At 39.4% G+C, this 22,242-nt stretch overlaps 1 protein-coding gene across 2 annotated transcripts in view; it reads right to left on the bottom strand.

Moving 5' to 3' along the window:
* Positions 1-1,720: 1,720 nt before the first annotated feature.
* Positions 1,721-22,242, bottom strand: part of LOC124799294 (glycerophosphocholine phosphodiesterase GPCPD1-like) — an 84,444-nt gene continuing 63,922 nt past the window's right edge. For both annotated transcript variants that reach the window (XM_047262877.1, XM_047262876.1), the window contains exons 13-15: positions 13,983-14,143; positions 4,396-4,552; positions 1,721-4,291 (exon numbers count right to left, since the gene is read on the bottom strand). In XM_047262877.1, coding sequence (XP_047118833.1) covers positions 4,157-4,291; positions 4,396-4,552; positions 13,983-14,143 — 453 coding nt within the window. In that variant the 3' untranslated portion in view covers positions 1,721-4,156. The remainder of the gene's footprint in view (positions 4,292-4,395; positions 4,553-13,982; positions 14,144-22,242) is intronic.

The raw sequence follows: 22,242 nt of genomic DNA, 5'->3' as shown, positions 1-22,242 counted from the left end.
ATGCTGAATAAGATATTATTATTGTACTTGCTGAAGCATTATGGTGTTACAACCAATTCCTATATTTAAGAGACCTCTGCTTTACAATGACTTGGAAATGGGATGCAACATCTATGATGGAGAATAAATGAATATTATTCAACTGGAAGCATTTCTCATCTTATACCAGGAACATAAATCAGCACTTTTGTTATTCCAGCTGGTATATTCCTGTCTCTTGGTACCAGTGTGTGAAGGATATTTTAGAACACTTACAAAGAGATTCTCTGAGAAGTTGTGCATATGGGTTGCCACACAGCTCTGATCCCAGTCTTATTCAACACTGGCTGAATACCCTAGATGAATAAAAGCAATGATTTTAAAACTGTAGAGTAGAATTGGATTTGGAGTTCGATCAAGTGGAGCATGTAGATGCTGTAAAAGAATGCTATTCACACTGCCTTGATCCTGAATTTTGGAGGGGCCTTTTTGGGACATGGGAAAGCCAGCATACTCCATACACTGATATTCATTTGTATTCTAGATTACCTTACAGCATGAAGTCTTATCTACTGCTTTCAGTATTAAATTTATTGTCACCTTAGCTACTTCATTTAAATATTCTCTAATGGCATGACTGGGTTCATAATATCCAATCCCATTCTCAAATTCTCACAAACATTTTCTCCTTAACAAAAAGAAGGCAATGCACAACTTCATCACAAATCAGAATCAGCTGTACATTCAGCTTAACTCCTAAAAGATCATAAGCAATGTAATAGTGTATACAAAATCCTTGGTGGAATATATATAATGAAAGGAGCGAAGGTAACAGCTCACCAATATAGCTGATGTGTTGAGTGGTAAATAAGCATATTAACAGACTGCAAACACTACTAATCTTTCAGACAATGTCCCCTTCCAGAGTTAACTTGAGCTGAAAAAACACCTACATACCCACAGCTACATTGTAATGGCTGTCAAACTGTACCAGCTCAAGCTACAGTACTAAAGTAATGAAGTTGGCCAGGAATATTTAGCCAAGATCAATGTCAATTACTGTTAAATAACACAGTAACAGAAAAGGAGAAAGAAAGAGACGGTAAGATAATGAGAGAGATAAACAAACATTATAGAAGAATAACAAAGAATTTAAAATCAATGATAGACTGATGGTAGATGAGGGAAATAATGCTGAGAAGATCTTACACCCTGTATACACAAGTACATGAATCTACATTCAATTTGTGTACCTGTGGATATAGGGTGCAAGGTCAATCACAGCTATACACAAAAGGTGCCAAATTTTGATTATGTACTGCTGATTTGTGATTGAGGTTCTGCATTGTTATCTTTGTAACTATGAGACTGCGTTTGTGGACATTTGAGACAGGAACTGAGTGTCCTGAACAGGTCAACAGGTCATGAAAAAAAAAGAAGGAGAAGAAGAAGAAGAAGAAGAAGAAGAAGAAGAAGAGAGAGAGGGTTTCCATAAACCAAGAGCTATAACATTAACACGTATTTCCTACTGCCCAATTCCTCCTACATGTACTTCGAGACAACTACTGATAATTGTGAAAGCACCTGTCACACTTGCTCGGTGTTGTCTCATTATTCTTGGTAGCCATCAACTTTGCTGTGGTGCATCAGCAGAAGCATTTTCTTGTGATAACTGACGTTCATATAACTGCACCAACATCACATTTGTTTCTGCCAATACTTTTTTTAATAAATCTCTCTCTGTGTGTGTGTGTGTGTGTGTGTGTATTTTTTTTTTAAGTTCACTATGATATGAGTCTTCAAACTCCCAACATTTGACAAACTGCAGCAGACAAATTTTCTTCAGCCAATTTTTTGATACTACGTGATGCTTCCTGATGTGCTTCTCCTTGAATATGCCACTTGTAACCCATGTGGTCTCATGCATGTAATTAGTTTATTTCAATAACTATAGACTTATTCATTCTATTGAAGTCACTGAAAAATTACAAATGCTTCTTCTATAGCCACATATTTATGTATAAATGAATGGTATACTTAAATTATTTTTGTAATGTGGTACTACTGGCATAGCAGGGAATATGAAATTGCATTTGTATAATGCAGATGCTTATATATAAAACTATGTTGTTAGCACCTGTTGTTTGGTTTTAGGCAGTTAGTGCATACTAAACACTTATTGAAAGTGGTAACACTCAAATTATGAAGTGTTCTACTTTTTTCTTTTTTTTCAAATTTTGACTGCTTTAACATATGAACATGGAAAAAATTGAAGTCTTATCGCATGCGCATCCATGCGTATGTGGGTGGTTGGTTTTAGTTACTTATATATTTCAGTAGCTATTTGTAAGTCACATTTATTGATCTTTCCACTGCATGTTTTCATAGAGGGGAATTTACAATAATAATAATAATAATAATAATAATAATAATAATAATAATAATTTGTACATAAGATTATTCTGGGAAACTTTTGAGATTGTCTAGTAGCAAAAGACAAAAAAAAAACTATTTTAGTACATAGCTCCAACACATTAAAAATATTTCAAATATAATTATGCTGCCAACAGTCATGAATATACATGCACGCCATTCCAATAAAATTTTTAGATACATCCCCCCCCCCCCCCCTTGTTGGCAACATCATTCGTCATATTTTGATATCATGAAAAGGATAGATTGCTACTCACCATACAGCAGAGACGTTGAGTCACAGACAGGAACAACAAAAAGACTTATAACCATGTAAGCTTTCGGGCAAAAGGCCTTCTTCCGAAATACACAACAAACACACACACATTCACATAAATGCAGCTCACACACACACTTGACCACTGTCTCTGGCTGTTGGGCCTGGTACGTACCCTGCTCTCCCTATCCCTCCCCATCCTAGCTACCACCACCACCCAGACTACTACTCCAGTCACACGCAGTTGCTTGCACTCTGGCCCCTGCAGTCAGAGACAGTGGTCGTGTGTGTGTGTGTGTGTGTGTGTGTGTGTGTGTGTGTGTGTGTGTGTGTGTGTGAGTGTGTGAGTGTGTGTGTGTTGTCTATTTCAAAAGGCCTTCTGGCCAAAAGCTTACACATTTAGTAGTCTGTTTGTTGTGCCTGCCTGTGACTCAACATCTCTGCTATAGGGTGAGTAGCAATCTATCCTTTTCATAATATTGTCATTCTTCTACCCTGGATATTTTAAGTTATTTACATTGATTACCTCCTAGTAAACAACTTTTACGGTGTCTGTTGGCAGTATCATTTGCCACTATGTTCAGAGTTCTTTACATTATTTACCTCCAAATAGACAATCTTTATGGTGTGTGTAGTATTAAAAGTATTTTACAATTTTTAACTCTGATCGAAGCACTAATATTTTTGGGCCATATTTTGTCTTTGCTGTCAGAGTGAGCAACATGTTTTGTTAATTTAAGTAGTTTCATCTGGTGACGGAGGTGTAATCCTCCAAAATGATAGTGAAAGATCAATAAAAGTGACTGGTTACAGGTATATGTTTATTTAAGTAAAATTATTTTTTTTCAATGCTTTCAGGTTTCAACTTTATATGATGTCATGAAATTCTAAACACAGGGTGTTTGTTTGCATTTGGAGACTATATCCACAAAAGTGAGGCCTTCAGTTGACAAGGCAATCCACCTACAGCAAAGATTATTGCAATATTGTTTACAGACATATATTCAAAGAAGCATGTATGCTATGTTTACGATCTACTGAAAGTCAAACACACACCAGACAATTATTTAATAGTCAGAATCCCAAACTACAACGTACGTAGTTCTTTCTACAACTATGAGTTAATTATTATTGTGTGGAATAGAAAAAGAAACTTTTCAAATAGAAATTGTAATGATGTATTTGTGGTGAATTAATTCAAGAATGGCATCTTAAACGTATTGACTTCAAACAATTATGCAATGAATATGAGGTCATATAATAATTTTCAAGTCAGATCACTGGCTTGAGTAATAAGTTAAATTACATTAGAGATCACTCAGATTCTGAATACTAAATTATTGCTTATGAAACAAAACTAAGAGGCTTCTCTTAACATTTCCAGTCACTGTCCCTAGTAAAATAAATATTTTTCCTCTTGCACCATAATTACGGCATGTGGTTAAATTATTTTGGTGTCAATTGTATTGCCTACTCAACATGTTAACATCAGCTTGACTTTATACTAGTAAGAGGTTCAGAGACATCCATAGACGACCCCAAATTTTTCATAAGCACTGCTGAGGTTGAAAGAGGATCATCATTTAGAGGAGTGCAGTTTGTAGAAATGTGCAGCTGGTAATCCTGAAACAAATATCAGAAATATCAAGGAGAAGTAGAGCAAAGAAAAACGGAATTGAAAGCAATGTTGTTGAAAAAGTGATAGCAATGTTTTTAATTTCACTTACTGCAGCAGGTGTGACAGAGGCGTGCATCAATGGACTGTTATCAGAGGACTGCTTTTTATCCACTTCTTGTGCAATCTGCAATAAATTTTTCTGCCCTTCTCTAGCTTCCACAAGGAATATGCTCTCCTTTACTTCTTTTGTGCCAAACTTATCAATTCTGAAAAGAAGTGTGTAATAATTATCATGCCAAGGCAGCCAAAGAACACAAGAGGGAATTCAACTTTGAAATAGTACGAAGAGATGACATTCGAAAACATGAGAAATGGTAGAAAGCAGATAAGTGAGGTAGAACAAAATAATATCAAATGCTTATAAACCATTGTACTAAATGTCAAACATTTAAAACATTTTCTTTGCATGGGCTGGTACAGAATTCTTTGTACTTATACAAATGTGTGATGAAAGTTTACTACTGTTCAGTTTTTGTCAGTGAAATTATTGAGAGCATTTTTTACTTTTTATTTCTGGTAGTTGGGAAAATTTATCTTATCACATCTACTACAAATCTTCATCCGCTGCATATCACTGTCCTTTCAACTAAATCTTTAGTTTTTGAAATGAAGAACAACCACATGGGCAACAGCCATATGGTCTGGGAGTCTTCAAAATCTCTGAAGCCAATTGTTGCTAAACAATCAGCACAAATATTTTAATACTGCAATTATAGAGAAGAAAACAGCTACCACACACACTTTCCAACACTACTCTATTTCGGGAATATGGCAGTTTTACCTTGGCTCTTGAATACCAATTTAATGTTTTAGCAAGTTCATTGAAATGTATATCTAAAGCCATATTTCCCACATCTCAAAATGTGCACTGTCACGGAGCAAAGAATTACTCTTCTAGACTTAGTGTGGTACTGAGAAAGCGAATACAAACAAATCCAAGACTTCACCTACAGGTAGTATCATATTTCCCTGGTTTTTCTACTGCAGTAATTGTCCTCAAAGACCAACACAGCTAGTCAACTTGAGAGACAAATAGCGTAGAGACTTGAACTGCTGATACACTGTTGGCACTTATGGAGCTCAGTACTGCACAGCTATTTCACTCTTTCTTCCATAGTGAAACCTTTTAACAAATATCTACAATCACAGTTACAAACTGACTGCAGGAGAGATCAATCTCAACAAATTAACTCTGCAAAAATGCAATACACACAAAGGCTATTTCCAACACTCATGCTGACCATAACTATTTCCAGGGTCTTCGACTGTTGAAAATTCATACCTGTCAGCACAAAAGGAGATAGCATAACTTAGCTGAACTCATTCATCATGTTTAGATCACATTATAGACAATATTCTGTATCAGAATGAGACAAGGCTTAATTTGACAACATATGTAATCTTGTTTTAGCATTTTTGTATTAGACTTTATGTGACTTACTTAATTCAAATTCCATGCCATTCAATAAACTTACAATAACACATGTTCATGCCTACAAGTGGGACTTAAAGATCCTCAAACGGGACACAGGAGCAGTAGCATCTAATAAAGAAATTCAGATCCAGATAATGCAAATCATTTGTCCATTGACCCTGGAGATTGCAGTGTCACAGTTTAAATGTAACTTACAATTAGCATCTCCAGTTTAAATATATTTGGGAACACCTCACTGGCAGGAAGGGTGGCACCATCACATTCGTTCACAAATCGGCAATGAATGGTGCTGTATACACTATGATCAGCTCTTCAGTTCATGCCACCACAAGTAAAATTATAATGTGGCTTATTTACAATTCACCAAGATCACTCATGTCCAATGATGGGCTACATGAAATTGTGTTTCATTTCATATAAAAAAGAGCTGTGTGAAATTTGGGCTTGAAAGTGGAAAGGATGTTTCTGTGCATTCAAGTCCAAGAAACATGGGGAGTAGGAATAACTTTATAAACTATTACTTCTCAATAAATTTATTTGTTACCAATATAAACAGGTTGTTTACTTCAGTCTTCTTAATTGAAAATGTTCTTATTTCACAAATCACATTTGTCAGATGATGTGACTGGTCAGTGACCAGAAGCTGGATAAAGTGGCCAGACAGAGCCAAGTTGTCCCTTTTTTACAACACAGCCCAAACCACACCCTTTTTTTTTCTTTAAAAATAAGTTAACAGTCATAAATAGTAAAATGTCTTCATCTTCAGTAAGATTGTGGGAGACAATTTATTTGCTCAGGTATTACTTTTGTGAACTAACTGGGAGTAAATTGTTAAAGAATTTCTTCTAGAATTTGTGGACGTACAAACCGACTGGGTGCCGAAGTGCCACACTAGCTGTAAAGTTAGTTATTCTTTTTTTGTGGGGCTGGAGGTGGCATAAATTCTGTCAAAGTAGTTGGGAATCTGCATACTATACCAGTACCAAAATTAGAAGCTTTGTATCAACTTTGGAAGGCAAACTACAAATAAATCAACAGATGTTCATAAGAGAAAAGGAATAGATTATTTTTCCCCAAAAACTTCTGGAAGCAGCACATAATATCATTACTGTAAAAAAAGGCCAGTTTTTGAACTATCAATGGTTGATACAAGAGCTGAGATTAATGTTTAGAATCAATCTCCAGTTATTTGATCAAGAGTAGTGACAGCTATGAAGAGGAAAGGGACTATATAGGGTGAACCAAAATTTATGCACACTGATGCCACAGGGCAATTCCTTGCATATTAATGATATAAAAATGTGTCTAAACTTCATCCCATCCATATATTCAGTATAAAATCAACGTCAAAGAAAGGCAACTTGGTAACATTTTAAGCAAATATATGACTAGTATCTTGATTCAGTAATGTGTATCTGTGCTGCCCAGTTGGTGCAGTGAGTAGAGTTTTGTGTTAGAATGCTCGAGTTTGATATTGGGTCAGGTGGTTTTTTTGAAGATTTTGTTCCAGGGTCCAAAAGACACCTACATAAAGCAATCTTAGTGCTTGACCACGCTGGTTCACACCCTGACGAGGAAGAATTACAATTCGATGTTACTCGCACATTTTTCTCACAATTAATGTGACAAGTTTAATACAACCTAAAGACCAAGGTGTTTTCAAAACTTTAATAATAATAATAAAACATCACTATTGTTTGCTTCAGATTCTTCTGCAAACTACAGAAGGTGTATTAGCATACCTTTAAGCATGTGGTCATCTGTTTTGGCTTATCAGTGAATGTATCTAGTAGAGCAGCTAGTGATGGGGTTATACATCCAGTACAATTAAACTTTTAAGGAAACAGCAAGCACTGCACAAAAGTTGTAAAACAAAGCATAAGACTATAGTTAGAGATGCTGAATTAAACACATTTGGCTGTTAAAAAGTGCAATGAGTGAAGCCTTTGAAGATTACTGAAGCAGAATTTTATTGAAAGATTTCTCACAAAATCCATAGTAATTTTTGGCACATATAAAGGCTGAGAGTCAAACCCAAATTACTTATACTCACACTTACAAGTACGAAGGAACAAACACTGAGATAGCAAAACAAAAGCAAAAGTGCTGAAAGACTGCAAATGTTACAACAGAGGACCCACAACTACTGTCCCAGTTTACAGTTTAATTCTGGAAACACTTTAAAGATGAGTGATGATAGTGTTAGTGGCACAAAGGAACAGTTAGATTTATTACTACTGACAAGGCTCATGGCATGATGGAATCACTATCATATTCCATACAGGATTTGTAGCCGAGTTAGCTCGCTTGTAACGCCGATACACTGAAGACACTTCGCGCAAAAATTTTTTGCCAAGTGGAGCGAAGAAAACATAGATTATACCTGTGTACAAAAGGGGTAGCATAACTGATAAACAAAGCTACTATCCAATATTACTGACCTGCATCTGTTGTAGAATACTCAAACACAATGAAATAATACAGGGTGAGGCAGTGAAACGGCACGATTTCGATAGTGGTTGTCGGGCGCGGAGGGGGGTTGCGAGAGTGGGGAAGTGACCTTGGGCGTCTAGAGTGGTGGAAGTTTCAGTAGCCATGGAGCGTTGGTCGAGTGCGCAACGTGCATATGCCGTAAAGGCATATTACAAAAACGCGGATAGTGTGGTTGGTGCTCAACGCGCCTTTCGTCGTGAATTCAACCTGCCGCCACGGGCTCCCGTGCCATCAAGGAAAGCCATTCTCCTTTGGGTTAAAACCTTTGAAGCTACTGCTAGCACAACAAAGAAAAGAGGCGGCAGCACAAAAACAATCCGGACACCCGAGAACATTAATCGTGTGCGCGAAGCGTTGGGACGAAGTCCGCGAGACGGCACAGCGCAGAACTTGGTCTCAGCAATCGATCAGTAAGACGGATTTTGAAGAGTGACCTTCTCTATCATCCATACAAAATTCAGGTAGTGCAAGCCCTTAAACCTAATGACTACAATAACCGTATACGCTTTTGCCAGTCAATGCTTAACGTTATTGAACGAAATGAAGAAAGAGTGCATAACTTATGGATGAGTGATGAAGCCCACTTTCATCTTAGTGGGTACGTAAATAAGCAAAACTTCAGATATTGGTCCTCAGATAACCCGCACGAACTTCATGAAAAACCTCTCCATTCTGAAAAAGTAACAGTCTGGTGCGCAATGTCATCTCGTGGAATCGTGGGGCCCTATTTTTTTGAAGATGAAGATGGCAACACAGTGACGGTAAACTCTGGACGTTATGCTGACATGTTGACCATTTTTGGTCTGCCTGGAATTGATCGACATGATCCAGATGCTGAAACACTCTTCCAGCAAGATGGTGCAACAAGCCATACTGCTAATGTCTCAATGGAATTGCTCAGACTTGCATTTCCACGACGTCTAATCAGCAGGAATGGCGATTTCCCCTGGCCTGCCCGTTCACCAGATCTGACGGCACCAGACTTTTTTCTTTGGGGCTACCTCAAGTGCAAAGTCTTCCAGGAAAATCCACCAAGAACAAAAGAAGACTTGAAGGAGCGAATTCGACAGGCAATTAACAACATTCCAGTACAGATGCTACGAAACGTCATGGGACAATTTCATCTCAGGCTTAGACAATGTGTGCAAAACCAAGGACGACACCTCACTGACACCATATTTAAAAAATGATTGTTTTTAAGTTACATCTTTAATTTCCACTCTTGTACTTGAGATCCATGTTCAACTATTATGATTTTACTTGTAAATAAATCTTTGGTGGTTTTACAAAATCATGCCGTTTCACTGCCTCACCCTGTATAACAAAAACAATCGATTTTTGACAAAGTAATTTAATTGGATGGATAAAAAGATCTATCACCACACAGGCAGCAGAACACACACATAAAAGAAGCTTATAATTAGGTAAGCTTTCAAAGGCAGTGGCTCCTCCCCTTCAGGCACAAGGGTTGAAGGGGAAAGAAGAGCGGTGAAGGAAAAGGACTGGAGAGGTCTAGGAAAAGGAGTAGATTTCGGAAAAATCACCCAGAACTGCAGTCAGCGGAGACTTACCGGACGGGATGAGAAGGAAGACGATTGTTGAGGACTGATCGGATGAGATTTGAAAACGTGAGAGCTGAAAGGAGAGAGACGGGGTAATATGAAAGACAAAGATTATTGCTTAAACATCGTGCGCAAGTTAATAAGAGTGAACAGTTCTGTGCATGCTCTACAACAAGACAATCGTGACCTCAGTGCCCATTTCTTGACATGCACCACCTGGATTCTTCCCCCAGACTATTTCTCAGAATTCTGCAGGTGGGAACTAGCACTACAACATGCCCTTGGTTCTTGCCACCCACATGGCCTTAACTTACGTTAATATCTTCTGTCCCAGCATTTCTTCACAGTAACTACTCTTTCTTCACTCCATTTTAGTTTTCTATATCTTTCATTTCTTACCTGTCCATTTTTCACCACCCCCCTCCCACCTTTATTACATACAATGCATTCAGCTTTTCACTCTTATTAACTCATGCACAATGTTTATGCCGTAATCTCTGTCTTGCATATTACCCTATTTTCCATCTTTAAGCTCTCAGGTTTTCAAATCTCGTCCAATGCAGTCCCCAACAATCAGTCTTTCCTTCTCACCCCGTCCGGTAAGTATCCCCTGATACATGGTTCTGGGCGACTTTTCAAAAATCTACCCCTTTTCCTAGACCTCTCCAGTCCTTTTTCTTCATCCCTATTCCTTCCCCTTCAACCCTTTTGCCTGAAGAACAAGCCACTGGCTCCGATAGCTTGCCTAATTATAACTTTCTTTTATGTGTGTGTTCAAACATATGAAGTAGCTCTAACAAATTCCGATAACAGTTATCAAGCAACATCCAACTTGCTTTTGTTTCAGATGAAACCCTGAAAGTCATGTATTAACACAATGACATGGATGCAGTATTTCACAACTTCTGGAAAGCATTTGACTTGATACCACACCTATGCTTATTATGGAAAGCATGATCATATGGGAGTATCAAACAGAATTTGTGACTAGATTGAGGATTTTTTAGTCAGGGGGGCGCAGCATCTTATCTTAGATGGAGATTCAACATCGGCATATCTCTAATTTCAAGCATAGACCAGAGAAGTGTGTTACACCCATGTTGCACATTAATGACCTTGCAAAAAATTTTAATAATAACCTAACTCTTGCTGCAAGTGATGCAAATATTTACAGTGGGATTCAAAAATAAAGAACTGATTTCAATTGTTTATTACAGACAAACTATGAAAGACAGAACCACATTGTGCACATCACTGGATAGAGAAAGGGAAAGGTTGTTTGCTCAGACACTATAGTGTACACTCAACTTTAGCACCAAGCATTCTTGTGAAACATCAAAATCAAAACGGTAGTCAACTTCATTCCACACCAAAGCAACTGGTTGCTGTTTACTGAATTGACAGCTTCAACAGTTTGATTTCTGAGCTCTTGAAGAGAAGCTGCCACAGATGGGAAAAGATTCTTTCTTTTATGTACCCTCAAAGAAAAATGTCACAAGATGTGAGGAATGCACTTTGCATTTGAACAAGGGATTGACTCTGTGCAGCTTCCAACACACAACATGATTTTTCTTGTGGTGTAGTCACCCTGTTGCAACAAACAAGCAACAGCACCATTATGTCAAAACGTTGAACCTTCTTCCATCCAGTGACGTGTAATGTGTTTCTATCTTTTACAGTTTTCCTATAACAAACAATTGAAACCTGTTTTTTCTTTTTGAATTGCCAATTATAACTAAGTACTTTCTATAAAAAACTGCAAAAATATCCACAGAATCTTGATATAAAAGGCTCCTGTGGACTTTTCACTGTGTTAGAATCTTCAGCTACACTCTTCCACATTGCTCCAGTGTGCTCTCTAATGTCATCTACCCAGCTTCCATTAGATTGTCACCTCAGTCTCTTCTAATTTCTTTGAATTCAGCAAAAAGCTTCCTTGGTCATGAACCATCTGTTTGCTACATGGTTTACCGACTGCAATTTAATTTTGGTTACAGTCGTAGTTATCTCACCCAGTCCAGTCTGTTCCCTTGTTTTCCCACCTCTCCTGGTAGTGTCCAATGAGCCTCCCATAACTGCTTGCCAAGTAACTCTCAGTTCAAAAATAGTTTTCTCACTGAAGTCCATACATCACTGTCATATGTCAAAACTGGCAGCATACACAAACTGTAAACTTCCCTGTCTCAAACATCAGAAGCCTCATTTTAGAAACCCCATTTAATTTGTCAATTGGATTCCAAACCAGAAGTATAATAATTTAGTTAGCATACACTCAATGTAAAGGCAATGCCAAAAATAATCCCTACATGAGTTAATTAATTTGAAAGTTAAGAATCAAATGTACAATATTAACAGAACTTTACCTTTAATGCATGTATTTAATTCTGTTTTATTTAGTTGCATCTTATAATTTAAATTAACACTGCACAATAAGACATTTCTATACATAATTCTTACACATTACACAACAAACTACCAGGTGACTGTAATTGAACTGATGGTGTTCCGAGTGCTGCAGTGTGGGCTGCATACATCGCAGGATGCTGAAACATCATAGGTATGTTCATTAATTGGTGCGCACACAGAATATGCTGAAAAACATAATAGTTTCACTTTCTGCCACCAGGTGAAAATATGGCACTGTAAGCTGCCAGAATGTGAAATGTTTACTGTTTTGACGTCAGTATGCTATTTGTTGCTTGGCGAGACTTGTTGATTTCTTTTTTGAAGTGACTCTTGGTATAAAGGGTTAAGAAAGTTTAAGTTTTCTGTATGAAACACAACGGCTATTGAGAAAAACGACCATACACTGCTGGTAAAGTTTTTTTCTCAAAATGGCCACAATTTAGCCATGCTGCATTGCGGGAATATTGCCGACACAAACAGCTTCAAAGAGGCCCCATGTCAATAAATGAGCTAAATAATATGATCAAGAAATTTGAAGAAATAGTTGAATTATGTGGTGCAGCAGGGAGAGGGAGGCGGCCCGGGCAGAACAAACCTCTAATTCTGCAGCCAGTGCTTCAACGAGCTGTGAAACAGGACTTCTCTCTCCCCCCCCCCCCCCCCCATCAACAATTCAAAAGATTTTTGGGGCACATTTTACACTGGTATCCCCACAAGATTCAGAGTGTGCACCGAATGAAGCCCCAAGATAGACTACAATGTTGTGACTTTACCTTTTGTTTGTTGGCACGCATTGAAATGGATGACATGTGGATGGGGAATATTCTTTGAACAGACGAGTCACATTTTACTATGCAGGGTTCCATAAACGCACAGAACTGTTCATATGGAGTTTTACTCATCCACATGTTATGCAGGAACAGCACTCAGTTTAGGGAGTGTGACTCTGTGGTGTCCTTTCACAAGCTCCTTCACTCTCAGTCCAATTTCCTCCTGGGAGGTGACACCATGCAGACCTGTTAGGTGGACAGCTGACACTTGCTTGTAAGGACCTCCTTGTGCAATATGTGAGTTCAGATTTGCAAGAACTTAACAGTGTCCAAACCACTATTTTCATGCAAGATAGGGTGACACCACACTTGGCAGGTGACAGGTTTGCTTCAAGATACCTTTGATAATGAATGCATCATCTCTATGCATTTTTGAGATGTGTAGCTTTCCAGATCCCCTGACCTAATCCATGTGACTTCTGGTTGTGGGGATATCCGAAAGATAGTGTCAATCAGGAACATATCCAGATTCTTCCTGATCTGACGGCTAACATATGACATCATACCACTCTGATTACACCAGATATGCTGTGAGCAATTGTCGACCAAGCTGTGGTGTGGAAACAGCACACTGTTGAACTGGGAGAACTTATGAACACATTTTGTAACTTATGAGAATATCCTAATAATGTGCCATAGTTATCACGAATTTGAACATTCGTCCCATTGGTCTTACATGCACCAAATTTTCAACTGGTGACAGAAAGTGGAGCTATTATATTTTACAGCATACTCCACAAGCAAACCTATTAACAAACAGGTATCTATGATGTTTCAGCATCCTACAGTGTATACAGCCCACATTGCAGCACTCTGAACACCGTCGGTTTAATTATAACCACTCAGTATTTTCTGAGTCAATGAGTGAACATGAAATCCATAATGATAACATTTAAGCTTGTATACTCACTTATCATAAATTATAGCATGAAGTCCAAGGCTCTTCAGATGTTTAATAGTGGCAGTATCATTGTTATCCTCACCCCAACAGAAAATTATTAATCCCGCATCAGTTACCAATTTTATTTGTGATGGATCCCTCAATATGTCCTCAGTATGTACGTTTATACCCTAAATTGAAAAATTAAAGTATTCTGCATCAAAAAAAATATTTTAGGTTTACTGAACTTAAATTCATCTAAATCTGCCACAAAAAATGATGTACCTCATTCAGATAATAAGAAACTTACAGCGTACAATGATATCTATTAAGATTAACTGAATAATTATTCTGTCCAATTCTTTCATCTGTTTCTCCACAGTCATTTTAAGCAATGAGATATCAGTGATACAGTTAAGCAGTACCTTCTTACATCATAGGGTTATCTGGCAATTCAATCACATAGTGTCAATTCTGGAAATTTCCAAGATGTGTGATGTATCTGAATGCAAAATATTTCTTCATTGTCATGGACCAGGGAAATGACAATGAAAGTTTGCGCCAACAAAAATGCTTACAGTCCTGTGATGGTCCAAGAAAAGAACAAAAAGTTCATAATTTTTTTACAAAGGTAAATTTTGTTGGAATTTCTGTAATTTTGGTAGCATATGACCATGGTATTACAACATACATTTCCATTTTCTTCCCACTGGATATCGAAGAGATACTGTCCAATGTATGTGTGGCCATCACATTCATAATTATACAGTAATATTAATGTAGCTCTTGCTTTTGGGGTTCTGCAAATATCATGGGCACCATATGCACTGTGCCAGTTCTGCAGTGAAACTGATGCTCAGCAACAATTTCATACTGAAATGAATGAGACACTGATACAATTTTGTTAATTTTGAGCTACTGATTCATGTAAAACTTAGCCACCCAATTTTTCCGAACCACAAATACCTGTTTACTCAGGCTTAAACATTACCTATATGGTTGGTGAATAATGCAAACAGTCAAATTTGTGGATGGTTCCATTATTCATAAAAATCATTAATGACTGTGGTGTTCATGAAATTCAGCACAGAAAAAATAACATTACTTAAAATTATTGTGTTCCGTCTCATAGCTTGTTACACTCTGAATGTGAATAGCCTACAGTATTCCTATATTAACCAAGCTTTAATCTCCAACGTATTGAACAGAGAGAAAATGGCCAGGTGCCACGAAACAGCTGTGCAACATCTTCATGCTTACTTGATGAATGATTCTTGCAGTAAAATGCAAGTTATTGATGGAAAATCCACACTTGAATACAAAACATGCACAAACACAAATATCAATTGAGTCTTCTTCTTCTTTGCTATGTACTGTGAACAAGTGTGGCAGTGTCATACCACTTAAGTCTAAACATTTCTGAAGAATATAATATGTAGTTAGCAGCTTATGTACAAAGTAACTCTCTTCTGAATGGATCTCTGTTACACCACACAGTTCTCTAATGAAATGATGTTTTTCTGTAAATAGTGATTTAACTTAATTACAATGAACGAATTACTCATAATCTGAATCTGGGCATTTTTAAGTGATGTAAGTACTCTCTAATCACGTGATCACTAACCTGGATCTTAACTTGAGGGACGTACTCAGAAAAAGAAGTAAAGTTGCATGAAATGCTGTTTATTCAACTTATGAACATGGCATGAGGAGTACTGATAAGAGTAATTTGCGTTGTAATAATCATCATCATTTCATCCCCATCGATGTGCAAGTCGCTGAAGTGGCGTCAAATCTAAAGACTTGCACCTGGCGAACAGTCTACCTGACAGGAGGCATTAGTCATACGACATTTCCATTTCCATAAGAGTAATTTTCTTCTTCCTTGTAGAACAACACACTGATAGAAGTTCTCATTACAGCTGGCTGATGTTCACAATTACTGACTGAACTGAGGCAAAACAATTCCTAATAGTGTAAAGTCATAGCATATCTACAGCAAAATGTTTTCTTCTCTTCTTTGTCATTCTAACTGCCATGACCATATGTTTCAGCTTCTTCTTCACAACAGCATTGTGCATTTCTCATTCATATAGATGTGGAAGTCAGCATGTTGTCACAAGAAACAACCACTAAATGTCCCACTTGCCAAGTCATGCATTATTACTTTCAATCCTTCTTTAGGGAAATAATCATCTGCAGCAACCAATACAACCAATATTTTAACAAAGTCAATATTTACAACATAGTTCAATGAAATCTGGTGCGTTACAGCATTCCAGGCAGAAAAAAAGTGGAAGCCTGTAAAATGTTTAATTTCCATAACTTCCTTTTATACACTGGCTGAAACTGACCTATGAAAAAATGACCACTATATTTTGCCGGCACTGAGTGAATTATGCCCAGATCCAGAGGTGCAGATGTCAATTGCTGTTTTCAGAAAGACACAATATTACCATTCCTGAAAGGGTATGACCACTGAATGTAAATTGCATGTTAGTTATAAGAAAAGTCTTTCATCCACTGCTCCAATCAGGGATCTAAGCAACCTCATAAATATGTGCTGTTATTCTTTAATTGCAACTGTAGTCTTAAGTATGTTCTTAAAACATCCAGTTACTACTGGCAGCGACTTTTCATGTCCATAAATATTAACAAGCAACCATTGTGCTGAATTTTCATTGCTCCTTTTTGCCTCCTGAACAATGTCCATTGCTGTGAGAATTAAACAGTAAAAGTTTCAATAAATGTAAAAATTCTTCTGGGATCATATTTTTCTTTCAGCTATGGAAAAGTCTTATTGTACAACGTTTCAGATCCTCACTTTATCTACTTAATTTTAGGGCATTCTTTCTAATCAAGGTGGCCAGATCAATGTATTCAAGACTTCACATGATTTTTTGCAGATTCCAAGATACAATACCCAAAGAAAGGCATTCTTTCACTGACCTCATGGAACCATTTGAAGAGGACAGTCATAACCTACGAATGATGTTGCACTTCTCTTTCTATATATTGGACAGTTTCTTGTTACACTTGTCTTTTCAGTACCATAAAAATCACCAGCTTCTGTTGAATAGTTGGTTTCTGGTTTCTTTTGCTTGTTGAACATAATTACATGAAACTATAAACACGTACACATATTGTATGTGAACTACTGCATTGTTCTGCAAACTTCATGGTAATGTAAACATGCAAAGAGTCCACAACTTAATAAGTGAAGCTGGTAGAATGGATTTCGAAATTTCTCACCACCAGAATCAATTGAGAATTACCCCTGTTTACTTTATTAGCATTTTGGCAAAATGTCTTGGTGTAAATGCAAGAAAAGCCATATTGTTGTACATCTAAGAAATTTCTCACAAATGAATCTTACATAGTAAATAGATTCATATTCAAGTAAACTATTTCCTGAGGCAGATTTAATTAAAAATAAAGTTTCAGTAGTATTCTCCTGGTGACTGGTAAAAATACTAATTACACACAGGAATTTCTTAAAAGTGGATTAATTATTATGAGGTTTTTACTGTATTAGGATATTCACAATTTACAAAATAGAGGAACTGCATAGCAGCAAACCAGTGCAAATAATATTTATAGAAATGAAAAGTTGCCACCATTAGTAACTGGAAGCTCTAAGAAAATTTAATAAGCACCATGTACTTCAGACTTCATTTGCAATTCGAGGATGACTGCATATATTCCACTTGTCTCATGTTTTCTGACATTGTAGCAGCATCAGGAGACAACAGACTGTATCTGTGGATATAGAACTTTATCTGCATGTTAAGCAATATACAGGGTGTATCAAAAAGAATCATCCGATTTAAAAAAAAAAAAAAATCATAATTTATGTTATTTGAGATAAGTGCATGAACTACATACTGTTGGAAAGAGCAAACTCTTTAGTTTTACATGGTTCCCACTAGGTAGTAACACTGGCATCTGGAAGTGCAGTAATTTTTAAATCAAATAATTATTGAATAATGGATCAGCCACACTTGATCAAATGGTTAGCTTTACATTACTGGCCTCCAAGGTCACTGGACCTGACTGTATGTGATTACTTCTTGTGGGAGTTTATAAAAGATTCTTTTTATGTGCCTCTATTACCAAAAACAATGAATGAACTGAGACTCTGCATAGCAGCAGCTGTGGAAGCTGTAACTCAAGACATGCTCGCTGCAGTGCGGGTTGGTTGGTTTAAAGGGGGGGGGGGGGGGGGGGAGGGAAGAGACCAAACTATGAGGTCATCAGTCCCTTGCTCCGAAGGAAACAATGACACAAGGTTGACAATAAGGCAATGAGACAACACAAAACAGAATGAAAGGAAAAACCACAACAACGACTGAAGGGCAACAACCACTTAAATGGACAAAAGGGGACACGAAAACCACAAAGACGCAAGAAACAGGTGGAAGAGGTTAAAACAAGAAAGCAGGTTATTGTGGCTGGCTGACCATGAGGATAAAAAGGAAAAGCCAACCATTCTGCGACACATTAAAACCCTCACCCTGAAAGCACTAGGGTGGAGGACACACAGGGACAAAGGACATGTGCTTAAACTTAGAGCAAATGATAAAACTCACTCTCACAATTAAAACGTAAAACTAAAGCTGCTGTTGAGGCATTGTTGCCCGACACCGAAGGTAGGGTGCTGAGAAAGTTAAAAGTCCACCACAGAGCGGCTAAAAGTGGGCAGTCCAGCAAGAGATGGACAACAGTTATTCGTGAGCCACAGCAACATCAAGGTGGGTCCTCACGATGGAGGAGGTAACCATGCGTCAGCCACATATGGCCAATGTAGAGCCAACAGAGGACCAGAGTCCCTGTGAGAGGCATGCACAGAGGTCTTCCACACATTCGTCGTTTCCTTAATGGCACCCAGCTTGTTGTGCGCACTAAGGTTATGCCATTCTGTCTCCCTAAGCCACAAACCCTTGCGGTGTAATATTGAATGCAGGTCAGTTTCAGAGAAGCCGACCTCCAAAAGCAGTTTCTGTACTGCCTGTTTGGCCAGCCTGTTGGCAAGTTGGTTGCTTGGGATTCCGACATGACCTGGGGTCTAGACAAACAACACTAAATGACTAGACCGTTCCAGGGCATAGATGGACTCCTGGATGGTCGCTACCAAAGGATCAAAGGATGACGAGGATAGCACTGGTTGATAGCTTGTAGGTTGCTCAAGGAGTCAGTACACAAGAGAAATGACTCGTCTGGGCATGAGCCGATGTGCTCAAGAGCACGAGATATGGTCGCCAGCTCTGTAGTGAAAACACTGCAGCCATCTGGCAAGGAGTACTGTTCTATATGTCCTCCATGAACATAGGCAAAGCCAATGTGATGATCAGCCATCGAGCCATTGGTGTAAACCACTTCATGGCTATGGTTCATGTTGAGAATCAAGAGGAAGTGACAGCGGAGGGTCACAGGGTTAACTGAGTCCTTAGGGCGATGTGATAGGTCCAGGTGAAGCTGCGGCCAAGATGTACTCCATGGAGGTGTATGTGAATGAACCTCAACTACAGGCTGTAAAGGCAAGGACTCCAGTTCGGAGAGGAGGGATTGCACACAAACTTCAACTGTAAGACCTGACCCGGGCTGCCAATGCGGGAGATGAACCACCTTGGGTGGGAAAAGGAGACAGCAATTCGGATGCACAGGAGAACTACGAAAATGTGCAACATAACTGGAGAGCAATTGTGCACGTCTAACCTGCAATGGAGGGACTCCTGCCTCCACCAGGGCACTGGTCACTGGACTCGTCCTAAAAGCTCCTGTCACTAAGCAAACGCCACAGTGGTGCAATGGATCAAGTAAACGCAATGCTGAGAGTGCCGCTGAGCCCTAAACCAGACTCCCACAGTCAAGGCGTGATTGAACAAGGGCTCTGTAGAGCTGCAGCAGTGTAGAGTGATCTGCACCCCAGTTGGTGTTGCTCAGGCAGCAGAGGGCATTGAGGTGTTGCCAGCACTTCCGCTTAAGCTGATGAAGATGAGGAAGTCAAGTCAATTGGGTGCCTAAAACCAGTCCTAACAATTGGTATGTCTCTACTACAGTGAGTGGACTGTCATTAAGATAAAGTTCTGGTTCCAGTGGAGGGATGCTGACAGAAGTGCATAACACACATCTTTGCAGCTGAAAACTGGAAACCGTGGGCTAGAGCCCATAACTACGCCTTGTGGATGGCTCTCCATAGGCACCTCTCAGCAACACCAGCACTGGTGGACCAGTACAAAATGCAGAAGTCGTCTGCATACAGAGAAGGTGAGACGGACAGCTCTACAGTTGCTGCTGACCATTAATGGCCACTAAAAGAAGAGATACACTTAATACGGAGCCCTGCAGGACCCCATTCTCCTGGATATGGGGCGAACTATGGGAGGCGCCAACTTGGACGTGGAAAGTACGAAGCGACAGGAAATTTTGGATAAAAATCAGGAACGGGCCTCGGAGACCCCACTCGTATAATGTGGCAAGGATATGATGTCGCCAGGTCATGTCATACACTTTTCGTAAATAAAAAAAAGATGGCAACTAGGTGTTGGCATCTGTAAAAGGCTGTTCGGATGGCAGACTCGAGGGACACAAGATTATCGGTGGTACAGCGACCCTGGCAGAAGCCGCAATGACATGGAGCCAGTAGGCCATGTGACTCCAGGACCCAAACCAACCGCCAACACACCATACGTTCCAGCAGCTTACAAAGAATGTTGATACAGCTGATGGGCCGATAGCTATCCACATCAAGCAGGTTTTTACCGGGTTTAAGTGCAGGAATGATGGTGCTCTCCTACCATTGCGATGGAAAGACGCCATCACACCAGACCCAGTTGAAGATGACGAGGAGATGTTGCTTGTAGTCAGATGAGAGACGTTTAATCATCTGACCGTGGATCCGATCTGGCCTAGGAGCTGTGTCAGGGCAATGTGCAAGGGCACTGAGGAGCTCCCACTCTGTAAATGGGGCATTATAGGGTTCCCTGTGGCGCGTAACGAATGAGATGACTTTCCTTTCCACCCACCGTTTGAGGGTGCGAAAGGGTGGGGGATAGTTCTCTGGCGCAGAGGCTCGAGCGTTTGCATCGGTAGACAACAGGCCATTTATCTTAATGCCAGGGACACCTTTTGGGGTCTGGTACTCAAAAAGACATCTGATCTTCGTCCAGACTTGGGTAGGTGACATATGGCATACAATGGTCAAGACGTATCTCTCCCAACACTCCTGCTTCTGTCTTTTGATAAGCTGGCGGCACGGAGCCGCTTAAAGGCTATGGGGTGCTCCAGGGAAGGGTGCTGCGTATGCTGCTGTAGAGCTCGCCGACACTCCTTAATTTCTTCAGAGACGTCCAGCGACCACTGAGAGACCACCTTTTGCCAGGGGTACCCTAAAGAGTGAGGGATTGCATTATTCGCCGCATTAACGATTGTTGTAGTCACCTGCTCAACTATCACATCGATGTAACCATGTGGGGGAGATTCAGCGGTGACAGCAGAGGTGAAAGTTCCCCAGACCGCCTTGTTCAAAGCCCATCTGGGCAAGCATCTATGGCCCTGATGCAGGGGCAGCAGCAGGACAATGGGGAAGTGATCACTACCACACACCCCAAGGTGTTATGGGAGTTCAAATCTCTCAAAAGTAGGAAAAGTTTAGGGAGTTGATCAATCAATGCAGCTAACATTTTTCAGGGGTACTGCACCCATCTGGAGGAAGATATACACTGCAGACAGTTATTTCCTGCATCGTCCTTATTCTGACAGTCACAGCTTCAATAGGGGTTTGAAGGGGCACAGGTTCACTACAGACAAAGTTTAGGACATAAACGCAAACTCCACCTGACACTTGATTATAGTCACTACGGTTCCTGTAATATAACTTATAGTGGCAGAGGACAAGGGTCTGCATTGCCGGGAACCAGGTTTCCTGGAGGGAAATGCAGAAAGCAGGTGTAGAGCTTAGTTGCTGTAGCTCAGCCAGGCGGTGGAAAAAACCGCCGCAATTCCACTGGAGGATGACATCGTGAGACTGGGAAGGCATTGAAAATTCAATGAGGCAGTTTACGACTCAGGGTCACCTGCAGCCACCGACTTATTGCCTGAGCAGTCTATATCCATTGTGTTTGAGGGTCCGGCGAGATATATGTCCACAGCGGACACCAGAATCTCCACCTCATCTCCAGTCGCAGAGCTTGTAGGTAGTGGTGGTGTGGGTGCCACCGCAATTTCCTTGCGACAAAAAATAAAAACACCTACAGCCGTCCTTATGATTTTATTTTATTTTATTTTGTCA

This window comes from Schistocerca piceifrons, chromosome 5, assembly GCF_021461385.2.
Source record: "Schistocerca piceifrons isolate TAMUIC-IGC-003096 chromosome 5, iqSchPice1.1, whole genome shotgun sequence".
Lineage (NCBI taxonomy): Eukaryota > Metazoa > Arthropoda > Insecta > Orthoptera > Acrididae > Schistocerca > Schistocerca piceifrons.
Note: the sequence above shows the minus strand (reverse complement) of the source record. Positions and strands in the feature narration are given on the sequence as shown.